The following is a 14,680-nucleotide window of genomic DNA, read 5'->3' on the forward strand; positions in this document are numbered from 1 at the left end:
CATGCCGAGTAACACTGCAATATTTTTTTTTCATTTCTAATGAATTTCTACTGTTAAAAAATCTTTATTATTCTTCTAATATATGCTTTTAAAAATATCACTGGAATGCTTTATTTATATAAGGAGAAACATTCTCACACTGCATGACTATATTTCTAATACTAAGGAAGGCATGCTCAAGCAAACAGACAACACCATTTTGGAGGTTTTGGAGATTGTTATAAAACCTCCAAAGGAAATATGATTAATATAATTTGAATGCCACTATGTGATTTTTTGCAAAGGCAAAAGATAATTCAGGGCCCAAAGTGCCAATTACAGAGGGCAAAACTTTCAATAATTCTTCTCTAAGTGCTTAATAGTTAACAAAGAAAGGCTAATCATCCACACTGGGAATTTATCCAGTCCCTTTGGTTCTTAGTGGGACAATTATACAACACTATAGATCTATCCATTTCAGTTGTCTCAATCTGAGAACCACTGTTCTACCCAACAGAAGGCAATGCTGTTGTTAAAAGTTATGCCAATTTGGACTTCCCTGGTGGCACAGTGGTTAAGAATCCACCTGCCAGGCTTCCCTGGTGGCGCAGTGGTTGAGTGTCCACCTGCCAATGCAGGGGACACGGGTTCATGCCCCGGTCTGGGAAGATCCCACATGCCGCAGAGCAGCTGGGCCCGTGAGCCATGGCCACCTGGCCTGCGTGTCCAGAGCCTGTGCGCCGCAACGGGAGAGGCCACAACAGTGAGAGGCCCACGTACCACAAAAAAAAAAAAAAAAAGAATCCACCTGCCAATGCAGGGGACGCGGGTTCCAGCCCTGGTCTGGGAAGATCCCACATGCCACTGAGCAACTAAGCCTGTGCACCACAACTAGTGAGCCTGCGCTCCAGAGCCCACAAGCCACAACTACTGAGCCCGCGTGTCACAATTACTGAAGCCCGCGCGCCTAGAGCCCATGCTCCACAACAAGAGAAGCCACCGCAATGAGAAGCCCGTGCACCGCAACAAAAAGTAGACCCTGTTCACCACAACTAGAGAAAAGCCTGTGTGCAGCAACAAAGACCCTACACAGCCAAAAATAAATAAATTTATTTTAAAAATTATTCATTAAAAAAATTATGACACTTAAAAAAAAATCTGATTATCATTCAAAGCTATTTGCGGGGGGTGGGATGGCAGTGGGATGAATTGGGAGATTGGGATTGACATCTATACACTAATATGTATAAAATGGATAACTAATAAGAACCTGCTGTATAAAAAATAAAATCAAATTTAAAAAAAAAGCTATTTGCGTTGATCTCTATATTGTAAAAATATTAATATATTTTTACACTGTATTTGCTCCTTAACATGCGGTAAATTAAATCTTAAGCATAATAAAATATCATACTGTAGGAAATATGTACTTGAAAGTAAAAAAAATGAAATCACTTCCAAGAAGTGATTCTGATTCCACCAGAATCAAAGAAGCTTTTTCTATCACACTAAGTAGACTGTTTATTTGCATATCTCATTATTTATGTTGCTTTAACTGGACTTACAAGCTCAAATAACTAAACTGTCTTCTCAGAGCATATAACTGAATGTTTACCTCTCAAAAACTAAAATTCCATTTCTTTGATTTAGTCAAAATTATTAGCTTCTCCATTAACAAGTCGTAGTAAATTTTTTTTTAAATATTGGAAAAGACAAAAAATGATTTGCCAGAAGTTCGCAGACAGTCAATAAAGTAAATAAAAACTTTATGTTTTTAAACAGTAATGAATTTCCACAAATACTTTGCCCAAGGAAAATTCTATTTGCTAGAACACTGGAACATATTTTTACTTCCACAGATGATGATGCAATCACTTAAGAAATTTCTCAAAATACAGATATTTGAAATTCCCTTCTGACCCTTTCAAAATACAGATGTTCCCAGAGTAAAAGGGATCACATTAACTGACATCAGTACACATAAACTCTTTCTGCTATTTTGCGTTTGAGATGCCTTCTTCAGAGGCATAAAATATGAAGGAAACAGAAAACACTCATTTATTACACTTGTAAAATCTTCAAAATTCAGATTTACAGTGATGGGTAGAAAATGTCTTGACATAGCTATTAAATTTCCAAAACAGTAGAAACTTTTAATTTGTTAAAATATGAAAGGTATTAGATATTTTATGGAGCAAATTCCTTCCTTAACAGTTAAGAGCTCTCTCTCAAAATATATATTTTATTTTTAAAAGGGCTGATGAACAACTTTCCTTAAGAGTAAAGATGAAAATCACTGTGCTGTGGAACTCTTCTTTTTACTATGCTGTTTTGAACACAAACACACACCCACACTGCATACTTTGCCAAGCCTGGGTGAATTTATTGTAGTGTTACTCAGTCTTCTAATGCTTCTAATGCTACTGGCTAAATATCTTCTGCTATCATAAATAATATGAAGCATGGTTGGGCCTTTCTCAAAAATCCAATAAAATTGCTTCTCAGAGCTATAAAATTATAATATTTAAAAAATAAGTTCAAAATAGTTAGAGGTATTTAGTTCCTAAGAGAGAAAAAATGTTTGTAGACCACCTTTCTGAGAGTAATCTATTTTGACTTGTTGGTAAAAGCCCAATGACTCTGTGGGCTGAATATTTTGTCAAAAGGTCTATTGTTTATATAGAAAATTTCCAAAAATGACTTCTAGAACATTAAGTTCATAAAATTTTGTTTTAAATGATTCCTAAAAACAGCAAAATCTGGAAAATTTAGATACTTACTAGGTTTATGACAGTAAAAATGCCTAGCATCATGTAATCTCTGATAAAATATACAATGGATTTAGTTATTTTATTAAAAATAGATAACGGCTTCATTTTTTTAGACATGAATAAGGTTCTGTAAAATGGAAAATTAGCTTATTCAAAACGAGGGTTAATTACTATGCACAGAAGCATTATAAACCATGGCTCAACATGTCTATCCAAATTAGTTACTGCAAATCCTTACCTTGTATTAGTGTTACTAAAATCAAAATCACATTATAGGACTGTGATTAGGGGCAAGGGGACAGGTAGTGGTATAGGGCAGTTAGGAGACCAGAATATGTGTGTGGGGATGCTGGAGGTTAATATGTGAAGGACATAAAGCTTTGCCTAAAAACAGTAATTAAGAAAATGAAATCAGTGCATTCTGTCTAGCCTTTATAGTACTTTTGCTATGACTCATAGCAACAATGTTAATTTTTTTTGTTTGAGTGCCTAAGATAGTTGTTAAAATCTATGTACTCCTTTGCACAATTTTTAGTTGACAAATGAAATTTTTCATCGTAAGAGTTTCAAAGGATTTAATTCTGTCATACTGAAAACAGTGGTAATTTCTGAAAAATGATTACTTATTTTATGTATCCAGTGGACTCTAAATACCATAATGATTTTATGCCCACCATCATCCACTTTAAAAAATTATATTAATGAAGGATTTTTTAAAAACTTGGAAATTTTACATTATTCTTTTCTTTTTTTCCTTGAACTTGCATTTTCATTCCATTTTTATATTAAAACAGTGATTCTCAACAGGGGTAGAGAGGTGGAGTTCCCAGGCATGGTGGTGGGAATTTTGCCTGCCAGGGTACATTTGGCAATGTCTGAAGACATTTTTGATTGTCACAACTGGGATGATGGGTGCTTCTGGCATCCAGTGGGCACTAGAGATGCTGCTAAACATCCTATGAGGCTCAGGTCAGTCAACAAACAACAATCATCTGATACAAAATGTCAATAGTGTTGAGGTTGAGAAGCCCTGCCCTCGAGTGATATATTTCTATGACCAAAAGTCTTTTATTCATCACATTTTCTCTACAAGAAAAATATTTATGTAAACTGATAAAAATATAAATTTCCTATAACATAAAGGCCTAAGTGTTAAAAAAAAAATGTCTCCTAGAATGGGTTATTACAATTATAATTAGTATACATTAAAGAACATGATTAAACAATCATCATCAAATATAAAAAGTGAAAATATATTAAAAGATTCCTAATTAATGGATAAAAGCTTATTTTGTTATTTTCAATTAGGTATTGTATCTGTGAATAAATATTGCTACAATGAGACGGAATTCAGCTCAATGATACTTCTATTTTCATTTTTATGAGAGCTGAGAAAACTTTATGTAAATAAGTAGATGGAAAAGGAGTTCTGTTGAAATAATGTCACTTATTTTGTAAGCTCCTATATGTTATATACACTAATAAGTTACATAGTGACCTTTTATTAAAAATTATTTCAGTGATCTATCAGCCAATAACTTAAGGAGATTCTCTTAAATATGGTTAAAAGCAAAGAATTTGAAACCAACTGACTTGCAGAGGATTTGTTAGGTAATCCTTCAAGGCATTCATTTTCTCACTACCTACTGAGTAACCCAGAGATTTTTCAACCCCTGCTTTACTACAGAGACCAAATTAGGCCTTGTTCAATGAAGACTCTTTGGGAACTTCCCTTACTTTAGTATGAGAACACAGCTTCACTTATCAGGTAGGGTTTGGGATATCTCAGCAGGCATTTTAAAATCTAGTAATTTCTATTAACTGCCCCATAACCACGTCCATCATGAAAAGTCAGGCACGGGTGTCATCAAATACCTATGCCTAACACCCTAGTTCTTAGAAATCATATGATGGGTTTTATGAAAATTAGATTCTCAAGAAAGAAAATAGTCCAAATATGACTAAAATTCTTCCCATTACTCCCTTACCTCTTAGATACTCTGTACTGTGCTGTGGTCAATTTTCCAGTCTCAGGGTCATGTACTGTAGCTCGGCTCAGCTACAAAAAAAGAGAAAGGACAAGGACTTACTCACGTAGCAGGCAATTTGGGGCTTTTGTTTTGTTTTGTTTTGCCAAGCCACAGGTGATTGGAAGGGTTCAGATTGGTCTGGATGGTAGGTAATGGTTTCGAATCAGCAAAAACATTTAGAAACGTGGCAATAAGAAAAGCCACTTGCAAATCAAGAGAAAATGGGTTGACAGATTTTTGTTGTAGATTGTCCTTTCACTTTTTTTTTTAAAAATCATTTGAAGCTCTATGTAAATTTTTTATAGCACTGGGTTTCACAGGTGCTTTCTCAGATCTAGAAGTTTAATGTTCTTTAAATTATTTGACAAAAGAATAATTAGTGGTCTCTTTAGTCTCTTTAAATTCATTTTTTAAAACTCTCACCAAGCTATAACTGTTGTTAAATCTCTCTGGTGAAGTAGAAGGCAACTAAACTCAGAAGTAATAGCATTTGAAAGACTGAGATCTGAAGCATAACTCTGTTCTTTCCATTGCCAGCTTTTAAGTCAGCAAGTTTTTTAAAATAAAAACTCCAACAGGAGAAATAGATTACTCCAAAATGACAATGTTATTTTATAAGATGCATGAACAAATGCCAATACAATCATCATGAAGAATGATGTGAATTCACCACAGCATTTATGAATATGAGAGAACTACATAAACAAAGACTACTCCCAGATTAATCCAGGCTGCTGCTTTCTTTCCCCCCCTCTTTGGCAAGAAAAAGGAAAAAGAAAACAAGTATAAAAGCCATTTCCTGGATATCTGATTCCTAACCTGAAGAGCGATGCAAAGCATATTAACTCCCTAAAAATAACAGACCAATTAAATATTAAAAACAGAACTTCTAGTTAAAGGGAAAGACCTGTGAAACACAAAGCAGTTTATCCATGCGTAAAAATAGGTGGTGACTTGACTGGAGACTGAAAATGACCTACTTCCCTTAAATGAATAATTCCTGTAGGATGTACAAAACACTCATTAGAGGGCAAAATATGCAGCATACACATCTCTTACCTTTTGCTAATTCTGTAATGTACCGTCTCCAAGTCTCCTGTTATTGGGTTTGAAATGGTGGCTCGCCTCAGCTGTGAAGCCAACCATCAAAATAGTTGCATTATAAAAAAAAAAAAAAAAAATGAATCACATTTATCCAATCAGTCAGAATTCTGGGATTTTTTTTTTTACAAAGGAGGCTAAAAAGAGAAAATAATTCCATAGACTTCCAGTCACCTGTGTTTAGCCTTGAAAGCCTGTTGATTTTTAAATATTTTATATTTTTAAAAGTTCTTTAAAATTTTTTGTTTTTGTTTTGTGTGAATGGAGGGTACACAAACAAAAGAGACTGGAAATTAAATTTCTTTCAACGGTTAGAGGACGTGAAGTGAGGAAAAGAAATTTCTAAAATTTGAAGTCTAACTTATAGTTATAAGAATGGCTATTTGCAGTTAATAATCCATTCCAAACTTTTTGTTTTAATTTTTTCGGTGATGGAAATGTTTGCAAAGATAATGTTCAAAATTTGTTTCAAGGTCATCTTTTCTTCCTTCAAGATATTTACTCATATATTTCACATAAACAGTGAAATAATCTTGGATGAGCACAAAGACAGATGAAAAGAACTCATAAATGTTAAGAAACAGAAGGAGATGACAGCCAAGATAATGATTTTAAACTTTTTTCTAAAAATGAAGGATGATTCAGATGTTAACAAAAGAGTATAAAATTTTTATTGCCATTGAATTACTTGATCAAATAATCCAACTGAGGCATCCACTTTGAAGATTGAGGCCTCCAAACCCAGAAATATAAGACTTGATCTCCAAGCTGAAATGAACTCCTAATAAATATTCTACCAAGGTAATTTTGGTTTACTGACCACAAATAGTGAACTAAAATCCAAAAGAGAATGACAGAATATGATGGGATTATAAGTGGCATTCTGCTTAAGAGATTTATAAGAACTCCCTTGGACAACATCCATACATATTAGACTCGTCTTTTCCATTTAAAGTGTAATCTTTAGTAAAAAACAAAAAGTACCCATTTGGAAAAGTAGTAAAACTTAACAACAACAACAACAACAATTCTGACTTCAAGTTTATTCTACAGTACAGATATCCAGACAACTCAACTTTTATGATATAACATGGAACAGCAAACTGTGGTCCATGGGCCAAATTCATCCAGCCACCTGCTTTTAGAAATAAACTTTCATTGGAATATAGCCACGTTCATTTATGTATTTTCTATGGCTGCTTTTGCACTGCAACAGCAGGGGTGAGTACTTATATAACAGGCTATACAACCTGCAAAACATAAAAAATATTCACTATCTGGACCTTTACAGAAAAATTTGCCAACTCCTGTGTAATAATTGAGCAAAAATATTCCTAGTGTTTATTTAACAATCTCTTTATGAAAATGATGGCGGTTTGTATTTTACTATCAATAAGACCAAACAGATCTTAAGAACAAGCTGATGGGAAAAAAGGCAAGAGCATAAAGGGCAGGCTTTCTCACACCCCCACAAAAGAAGAATTTCTATGCTAAACACTAAGTTTATAGGATTGTGTTTACAATAAATTGTTTTTCTTATTAAGATAAATGACGTGGGTTGAAGTCAGAAAACTATGATGTCCTTATTTCAGATTAGCAAGATGTTTGTACCCAGCTATATCCTTCTAGTAATAATGTACCTAAACAGGAATAAAAGTACTTCAAGTATTATTTCAGATAAAACTATAGAAGATATAAAAAGTTGGTCTTTGATTAGTCTCTGAGATTAAAGGGCTCCAAAGTACATAGAAATCTTTTTCAGGAAGGTGCTGAAACACAAATTTTTCAAGTGTGAATAAAAATCTCATCTATGATTTTCATAAATAAGTGCTTAAAACCCAGTTGCAAGGTATGTTATTTGTGTTGATAACAGAGAACAACTGGTACAGAGCTTAGTTAATGCCATTAGTTTGCAACAACAATATCTAAAACTATCTATGGGCTTATTGCCATGTCAATTATCATTTTTATAATCTTGCAAAGGAAAAAACTGAAACGCCGGTAGAGTAAATTGAGGAGAGAAAAAAAGAAAAAAATTATTTACCCTTGGTTTTGCTAGATCTTTAACAATTTCAATTTCTGCATCAGAAATAATATCATGGAAGCGAATAATACGAGGCTTGTCCCACTCATCCTCCTGTTTGGCTGGAGCCAGAATAAATTTAGGATTCCGGTTTCCATCATGGTAGCGGCAAAAGAGTTTTTTCTGTCTCCGAGGAGTCTAAACATAAAGTTAAAAATATTATAAATATATTAGAGTAATAATATTTTTAATGCTTGTTCCTATGAAGATAAGAAACAATAATCATGCTAGTGTATACACAGAGTATCTGAGGAAGAACACACAAAAGAAACAGTACCCTGCAAATATTCTGCATCAAATGGGACCTTCAGGATTTTAAAAGTTTTATTAATGATTATTTTCTGGAAGAGATGGTAGGCCTTAAATTTTTAAAAGGTGAGGTTTCTCTTTAACCCCTTCTCTCATCAAAATAAAGTTCAGGCATTGTAAATATGAAAGAAATAATAAAATATTTATAGAAATATGAAATGAATGGCCAGCACTGCTCCAAACTTCACAAGGTAACCGGGAAGCACTCAGAAAGTGTCTAAAAGAAAAAAAAAAAGAAAACAAAACAAAACCTAACCAGGTTTTCCCAAATACCTCCCAATTTTTAAAAACTTTAAGGGATTTTTTTTTTTAAAGTAAAGAAGAAAATGGGTAGCTCTGAAAAAGAGAAAATAAGTTATTAAACAAAGAAGCCAGGTGCTTTTACTAGCAGGTATTAAAGACAGAGTGGTCAACAAAACAAATAAAGGTTCCTTTCAATCATCTATGTATTATATTAACTAAATAAGTTATTCCATTGCTGATTCTTCTCTTGATTAAACAAGTATTTCATATTATGAGGTAGGAATAATATTAGTTTTGGTTTTAATTATTAACTACACAAAAACAAATAATGATTCATGTTTATTCTTGTACTTTATTTACCTAGAATCAAATCCAAGGTTTTATATCAAATAAGCTTTTTATATGATGATGAGATGAATTTAACTATTCTGAGAAAAAGGATGCTCCTTTGACCTGGGGCAGAGTTGACGTGTGTGTGTTACATCAACAAACTGGCAAATTAACAGACTTCTGTTTTTATATCTGTAGTTCTATTTTGCTCTCTTCTTTAAGAGATTCTAAGGGCAATAAAAAATATCTGCTTACTATTGGAAATCTGAACACTGACTAGATATTTGATGATATTATGGAACTACTATGAATACTGTGATACTGGAAATACCATGATAATGGTATTGTGGTTATTTTTTAAGAGTCCTTATCTTTAAAAGACACACTAAAATATTTAGATGTGAAATTTTGAAAAAATGTTTCATGAGTCTAATTTGTATTTACTTATTAGCTCCCAAAGCGAAAGTAAACATGTTCTTCTGGGAATCCACAAACTTATCAAAAATGTCAACATAAATATGATCTACTTATTTGCTGTTACAGGTTAGGCTGTCAACAGTGAGTCATCAAATACCAGGAAGTCATCAACATAAAAACGTAAAACCCAGCTTCAGTCTATCAGTAGTAGAGAAAAAGTTAAACACTATTCAAATGTTTTCACTTAAAAGTACTCACTTCAAAAATTCACTAACTCCTTCTACGTATGCCCGCATTCAGCTGAACACTAGTACCACATGATATTCCTTAAATAAGGATTCCATGATCAATTAATGTTGAGAAACAAAGTATATCCTATCCATAATGCATATTATCATAAAAAGGATCTGAAAAGTCCTAAAGCTGAACAGAAACTATGTTCCCCACGCTTGAACTTTATTATTTTTGGCCTATTACCTATTAAGTATCCTGAAGCACTGGTAATCTGAGTATGAATACATAAATATAGATATACAATAAACAAAGAGATATTTATAGACGTTTTAGTATTTTAAAGAATAACTGTTAAAGCCAAAATCTGTTTAAAGTCTTTGTGCATTTTTTTTTTTTTGTGGTATGCGGCCCTCTCACCGTTGCGGCCTCTCCCGTTGCGGAGCACAGGCTCCGGACGCGCAGGCTCAGCGGCCATGGCTCACGGGCCTAGCCGCGCCGCGGGATGTGGGATCTTCCCGGACCGAGGCACGAACCCGTGTCCCCTGCTTCGGCAGGCAGACTCTCAACCACTGCGCCACCAGGGAAGCCCAAGAATTAGATAATTTAAGGGAAGTGATAAAGTTTTTTCTTATATCTTAATGCAAAAGAGATTTCAGCAATCTTAAATAGAAATAATATACCATTCTAAACCACCCTATGAAACAGTGGATTTATCTATACAGTGATCTCTTTTGGTTCTGCTCCTAGTCAACCTTGACAGGATTGCCTAGTGAAATGTTTTTGTCTATTTAAGAAATATTAAAAATGCACAAAGGGCTTCCCTGGTGGCGCAGTGGTTGAGAGTCCGCCTGCCGATGCAGGGGACACGGGTTCGTGTCCCGGTCTGCGAAGATCCCATGTCCCGCGGAGCGGCTGGGCCCGTGAGCCATGGCCGCTGAGCCTGCGTGTCCGGAGCCTGTGCTCCGCAACGGGAGAGGCCACAACGGTGAGAGGCCAGTGTACCGCAAAAAAAAAAAAAAAAAAAAAAAAATCTGATTCTTCACCTTAAAAAGCCTGTTTTAATCTATGAAAAGGGTAATAATTACCAAAAACGCACTGTAATGGTATATGATTCACAAGTTTTGTTTTAAAGCTATTTTACTAAGGGTTGGAGCATATTAAGTGTGACACCTATAATAAAGTGATGTGGCATACTGTAATACTTTATCAATAATTCTGATTTTTATCACAAATTTTAAAAATAAAAGAATTCTGAATCTCTCTAGAACTATGTACAAACACGCACACACATCCACTTCCACACACACACAATTGGCTTTTCCACTTTACCATTTTGATACCCTCCCCACGGCACAGCATTTCGTACTTCTGTCTCTCTGGCAGGTAATCCGCAGCAACCCCTTTTTTCTTCGGTGTGGTTTTCTGATCAGATTGGTCATCTGAAGCAGACTTATTGGCATCTTTTTCTTTAGCCATTATATACTCAAAATATTTTAAGTTACCATTAGCTCTCTGATGTTCAGGATCTATTAGAAAAGAAAGAAAGCATGTCCATGAGTAAGCTTACAGTTGTTCAAGCATCAGAATACAACAATATACAAATTGAGGAATATATAAATTTACCTTCCAAACCAGGATGCTTTTGAGAGTGAAAGGAGGCACTAATGAAAATTAGTATACCAAAACAATAGGTATAAACCTGTACTGCCCAAAGCACATCAAGACATATATTCACCCTCTACAAAAAGAGTTCTGGAGATGGAATCAGCCATTTATTTCAAAGTAGCAATTACCGCTTCTACTTTGAGAATGTTCCATGTGAGAATTTACTAATCAGCTTTGATGTCAAATGAATTTTAAAGTATTACTTATTACACTTATTTGAAGCAATGGAAAAGATTTTTCTGAGATTGCAATGTAATGACCATGAGGAAGACAAGGTATACAGTTCAAAAGCAACCTTTACCGCAGACACATTATAAACGCAGAACACAGTCTACTTCTGAGGGCTGAGTGGACTTCCGTCCCAAAATTCTAAGTGAGATGGAAAAGAGAAACTAAAAATATAATTTTCAAATAAGCCAGAATCCACTAACTGCCTTGGAATTGCTAGTCATAATTGTTAGCTATCTTTTAGTAGGGGAAAGGAGGACTACTCCACCCATCCAGGAGAAAAAAAATCCAAACCACCAGACACACACAAATGAAAAAGACAGAACAGAACACAGAAATTTCACTTGTGACATTAATTGAAGTGTTTAAAAAATCTAGCCTTAGATTTGTAAAATACTTCGTCTTTGAGAAACTGCTCATAATATATGTTGTGATACACACAATATGAGTCTACTTTTGTAAAAGAAAGGGAAAAGAGGGGAGGGGGTATACTACGAGGAAACAAAAAAAATTGGTGGGTATCTCTGAGTGACTGGCTCTGAGTGATGACTATTCTGTATTTTTTTCTACAATGAATGAAGTATTTTTTAAGTCAGGAGGAAAAATATCACTAAAAAATACTAGGGAAAAAAGGGTAATTGAATTAATATCTCAATTTATTAATTCACTCAACTAAGAAATAACCTAATTATCAAAAGCTTATTTTCAGGGCTTCCCTGGGCGCAGTGGTTGAGAGTCCGCCTGCCGATGCAGGGGACACGGGTTCGTGCCTCGGTCTGGGAAGATCCCACATGCCGTGGAGCGGCTAGGCCCGTGAGCCGTGGCCGCTGAGCATGCGCTTCCAGAGCCTGTGCTCCGCAACGGGAGAGGCCACAGCAGTGAGAGGCCCGCGTACCGTAAAAAAAAAAAAAAAAAAAAAGCTTATTTTCAGATGACCAATGTTTTTGAACTGTTCAACTCTCCTAATATACACATATTTACCTATTCATAAAAAGAATTTTTTTTAAGTTTTAAAGCTTCGTTATACACCAAAGACCACATGAATTTTTTTAGCATACAACTCCACCACAGATTCTGAGTTAGTAGGTCTGGTATGGAGATCAAGGAATTTTCATTTCTAACAAGTATCCAAGTAATTCTGATGCATGTGGCCCCTGGCTCATACTTACAGAAATACTATATCTCTGTTCAAAACACTAGTGGTAAAATCTTCATAAGATATCATATTTTCCTAACATTTGAATATGACAATCAAATATACTTCCAGTCTATTTATTTCTATGAAAGAATTTCAACCAGAGGATATAAAATGGAAAATCTCATGCATGTGCCCTCAGGACCACAAAACTTAAGGAAAATGCCTGATTTTCAGAAAACTGATAATATTGGAATTTTCTTAAATTACAGGGAATTGGTCAAGGGTTGCCTCATATCAATCTTAGGAAATGTTGCTTATGGTTTCCAGGGGCATGAACAATAAATCACCCAAGTTGAGCTGGTGTTAAAAGTAAGCTGAGGGCTTCCCTGGTGGCGCAGTGGTTGAGAGTCCGCCTGCCAATGCAGGGGACACAGGTTCGTGCCCCGGTCCGGGAAGATCCCATATGCCCGTGAGCCATGGCTGCTGAGCCTGCGCGTCCGGAGCCTGTGCTCCGCGACGGGAGAGGCCACAGCGGTGAGAGGCCCGCGTACCATCAAAAAAAAAAAAAAAGTAAGCTGAATTGAGCTTGTTTGTATGACTGGACTGGTTTTATCTGCTTAGGGAATGTTCAACGCTAGTCCCCATTTGTTTTTGATTTGAACAGACTCTAACTGAACTTTCCCCTCTTTACATTCCCTGCCCATAAACACAGCCTACCCCAATCCCTCAATGGACTCACCTGTAGCTTCCTACATTTTGCAGGTCCTGAATGCAATTCCTCTGCTATTACTAAACTCATGTTTTTGACAATTTTGAGTTTGCCTCATTTTACCTTTTTATTTAGGTTGACATTTCAAATCACTATTTCTGAATATGAAATGCAATAAACCAAAAACTTCCTTCAAAGAACACGAGTCAATATTTAATATGCAACAGGGTAAACAAATATTTTTGACTGAGTTAGCTAGGTTAGGTCCAATTTTGAAATTCCTGAAGAGTACAGAGCAGAGAAACACAGCTACTGTTGTAGTACTATTAGGTGAGAAAGACCAGTTGCCATTTATTTAGAGGATAAACAGAAAGATAAAGTATGTCTGACAGATGAGCTCCTGACTTACGACAAATAAAAAGTACCAAAGCTATATGACAAATATATACAGTCACACATAATTATAATTAGTATATCTATATATCCACCAATACATGTTTAACCTTGAATTAGGCCAAATTAACATACCTAGTTCAAGAAGCTTCTTTGTGAGCAAAAGTGCTTTATCTAGGTCTCCCTGCTGGTACACTGCATAGCTCAAATAATCTAGAACAGAGACTTTATCAATTGTAGAAACCTCGCCTTCATCCAGCTGTCTTAGTGCTTGTTCCATCCACAGTTCTGTATGGTAATAATCTGCTTCTGTGTAGGCCACTTTGCCCAACTCAAAACAGTCCTCAACTGTTAGAAATGATTTGTGTTTTACTCCTATGGAAACAAAATACAGAGAACTTTAGGAATCTTAATACTATTATATACTTATTTAGGACAACACAGCTTTCAAAGTACTATCTCCCTCTCATTTGAACCTCACAACAACCTTCTGAGGTAGGAAAAGCAGGAATTATCCTAAGTTTATAAACAAAGGAACAATCTACAAGGTAGTGAAACATGGCAAGGATCACACAGCTAATAGGTAACGTAGGACCTATAGAACCCGAGACTTCAATTATCAGCCATCATACCAAAATGAAGCATCAATTAAGTTGAAGCATGCAATTTTCCAACACAGCGGGAATCACCATATGAGATATATCTAACTCTTAACCAACAATCTGGGCAAGGGATAAATGGACAGGAAGAGAGACAAACCTGTCAATTGATTCTTTCCCCTCTTCCCTTCCCCTACAGTAACCCTTTTCAAAAGCACTAATGGTATGTAATTTACATACCATAAAGTTCACCCAGTTAAAGAATCCAATAGTTTTTAGTATATTCACAGAGTTGTACAACCATCACCATAATCTAATTTTAGATCATTTTCATCACCCCAAAAAGAAACTCTGTAACCTTAAGCAGTCACTACCCATCATCTCCCCTTTCCTGCCCTATCCCTACACACCACTAATCTACTTTCTGTATCTGTAGGTTTGCCTATTCTGG

General features: G+C 35.3%; 1 protein-coding gene across 4 annotated transcripts in view; it reads right to left on the bottom strand.

Annotated features, from left to right (window-relative positions):
- P4HA1 (prolyl 4-hydroxylase subunit alpha 1) overlaps positions 1-14,680 on the bottom strand; it is a 93,114-nt gene that overhangs the window by 27,664 nt on the left and 50,770 nt on the right. For 3 of the 4 annotated variants that reach the window (XM_049697300.1, XM_049697303.1, XM_049697302.1), the window contains exons 6-9: positions 13,766-14,005; positions 10,827-11,023; positions 7,926-8,102; positions 4,739-4,809 (exon numbers count right to left, since the gene is read on the bottom strand). In XM_049697300.1, coding sequence (XP_049553257.1) covers positions 4,739-4,809; positions 7,926-8,102; positions 10,827-11,023; positions 13,766-14,005 — 685 coding nt within the window. Of the gene's footprint in view, positions 1-4,738; positions 4,810-5,839; positions 5,911-7,925; positions 8,103-10,826; positions 11,024-13,765; positions 14,006-14,680 lie in introns of all 4 variants that reach the window. The other variant, XM_049697301.1, reaches the window with a different exon arrangement.

Source organism: Orcinus orca, chromosome 14, assembly GCF_937001465.1.
Source record: "Orcinus orca chromosome 14, mOrcOrc1.1, whole genome shotgun sequence".
In the NCBI taxonomy this organism is placed as follows: Eukaryota; Metazoa; Chordata; class Mammalia; order Artiodactyla; family Delphinidae; genus Orcinus; species Orcinus orca.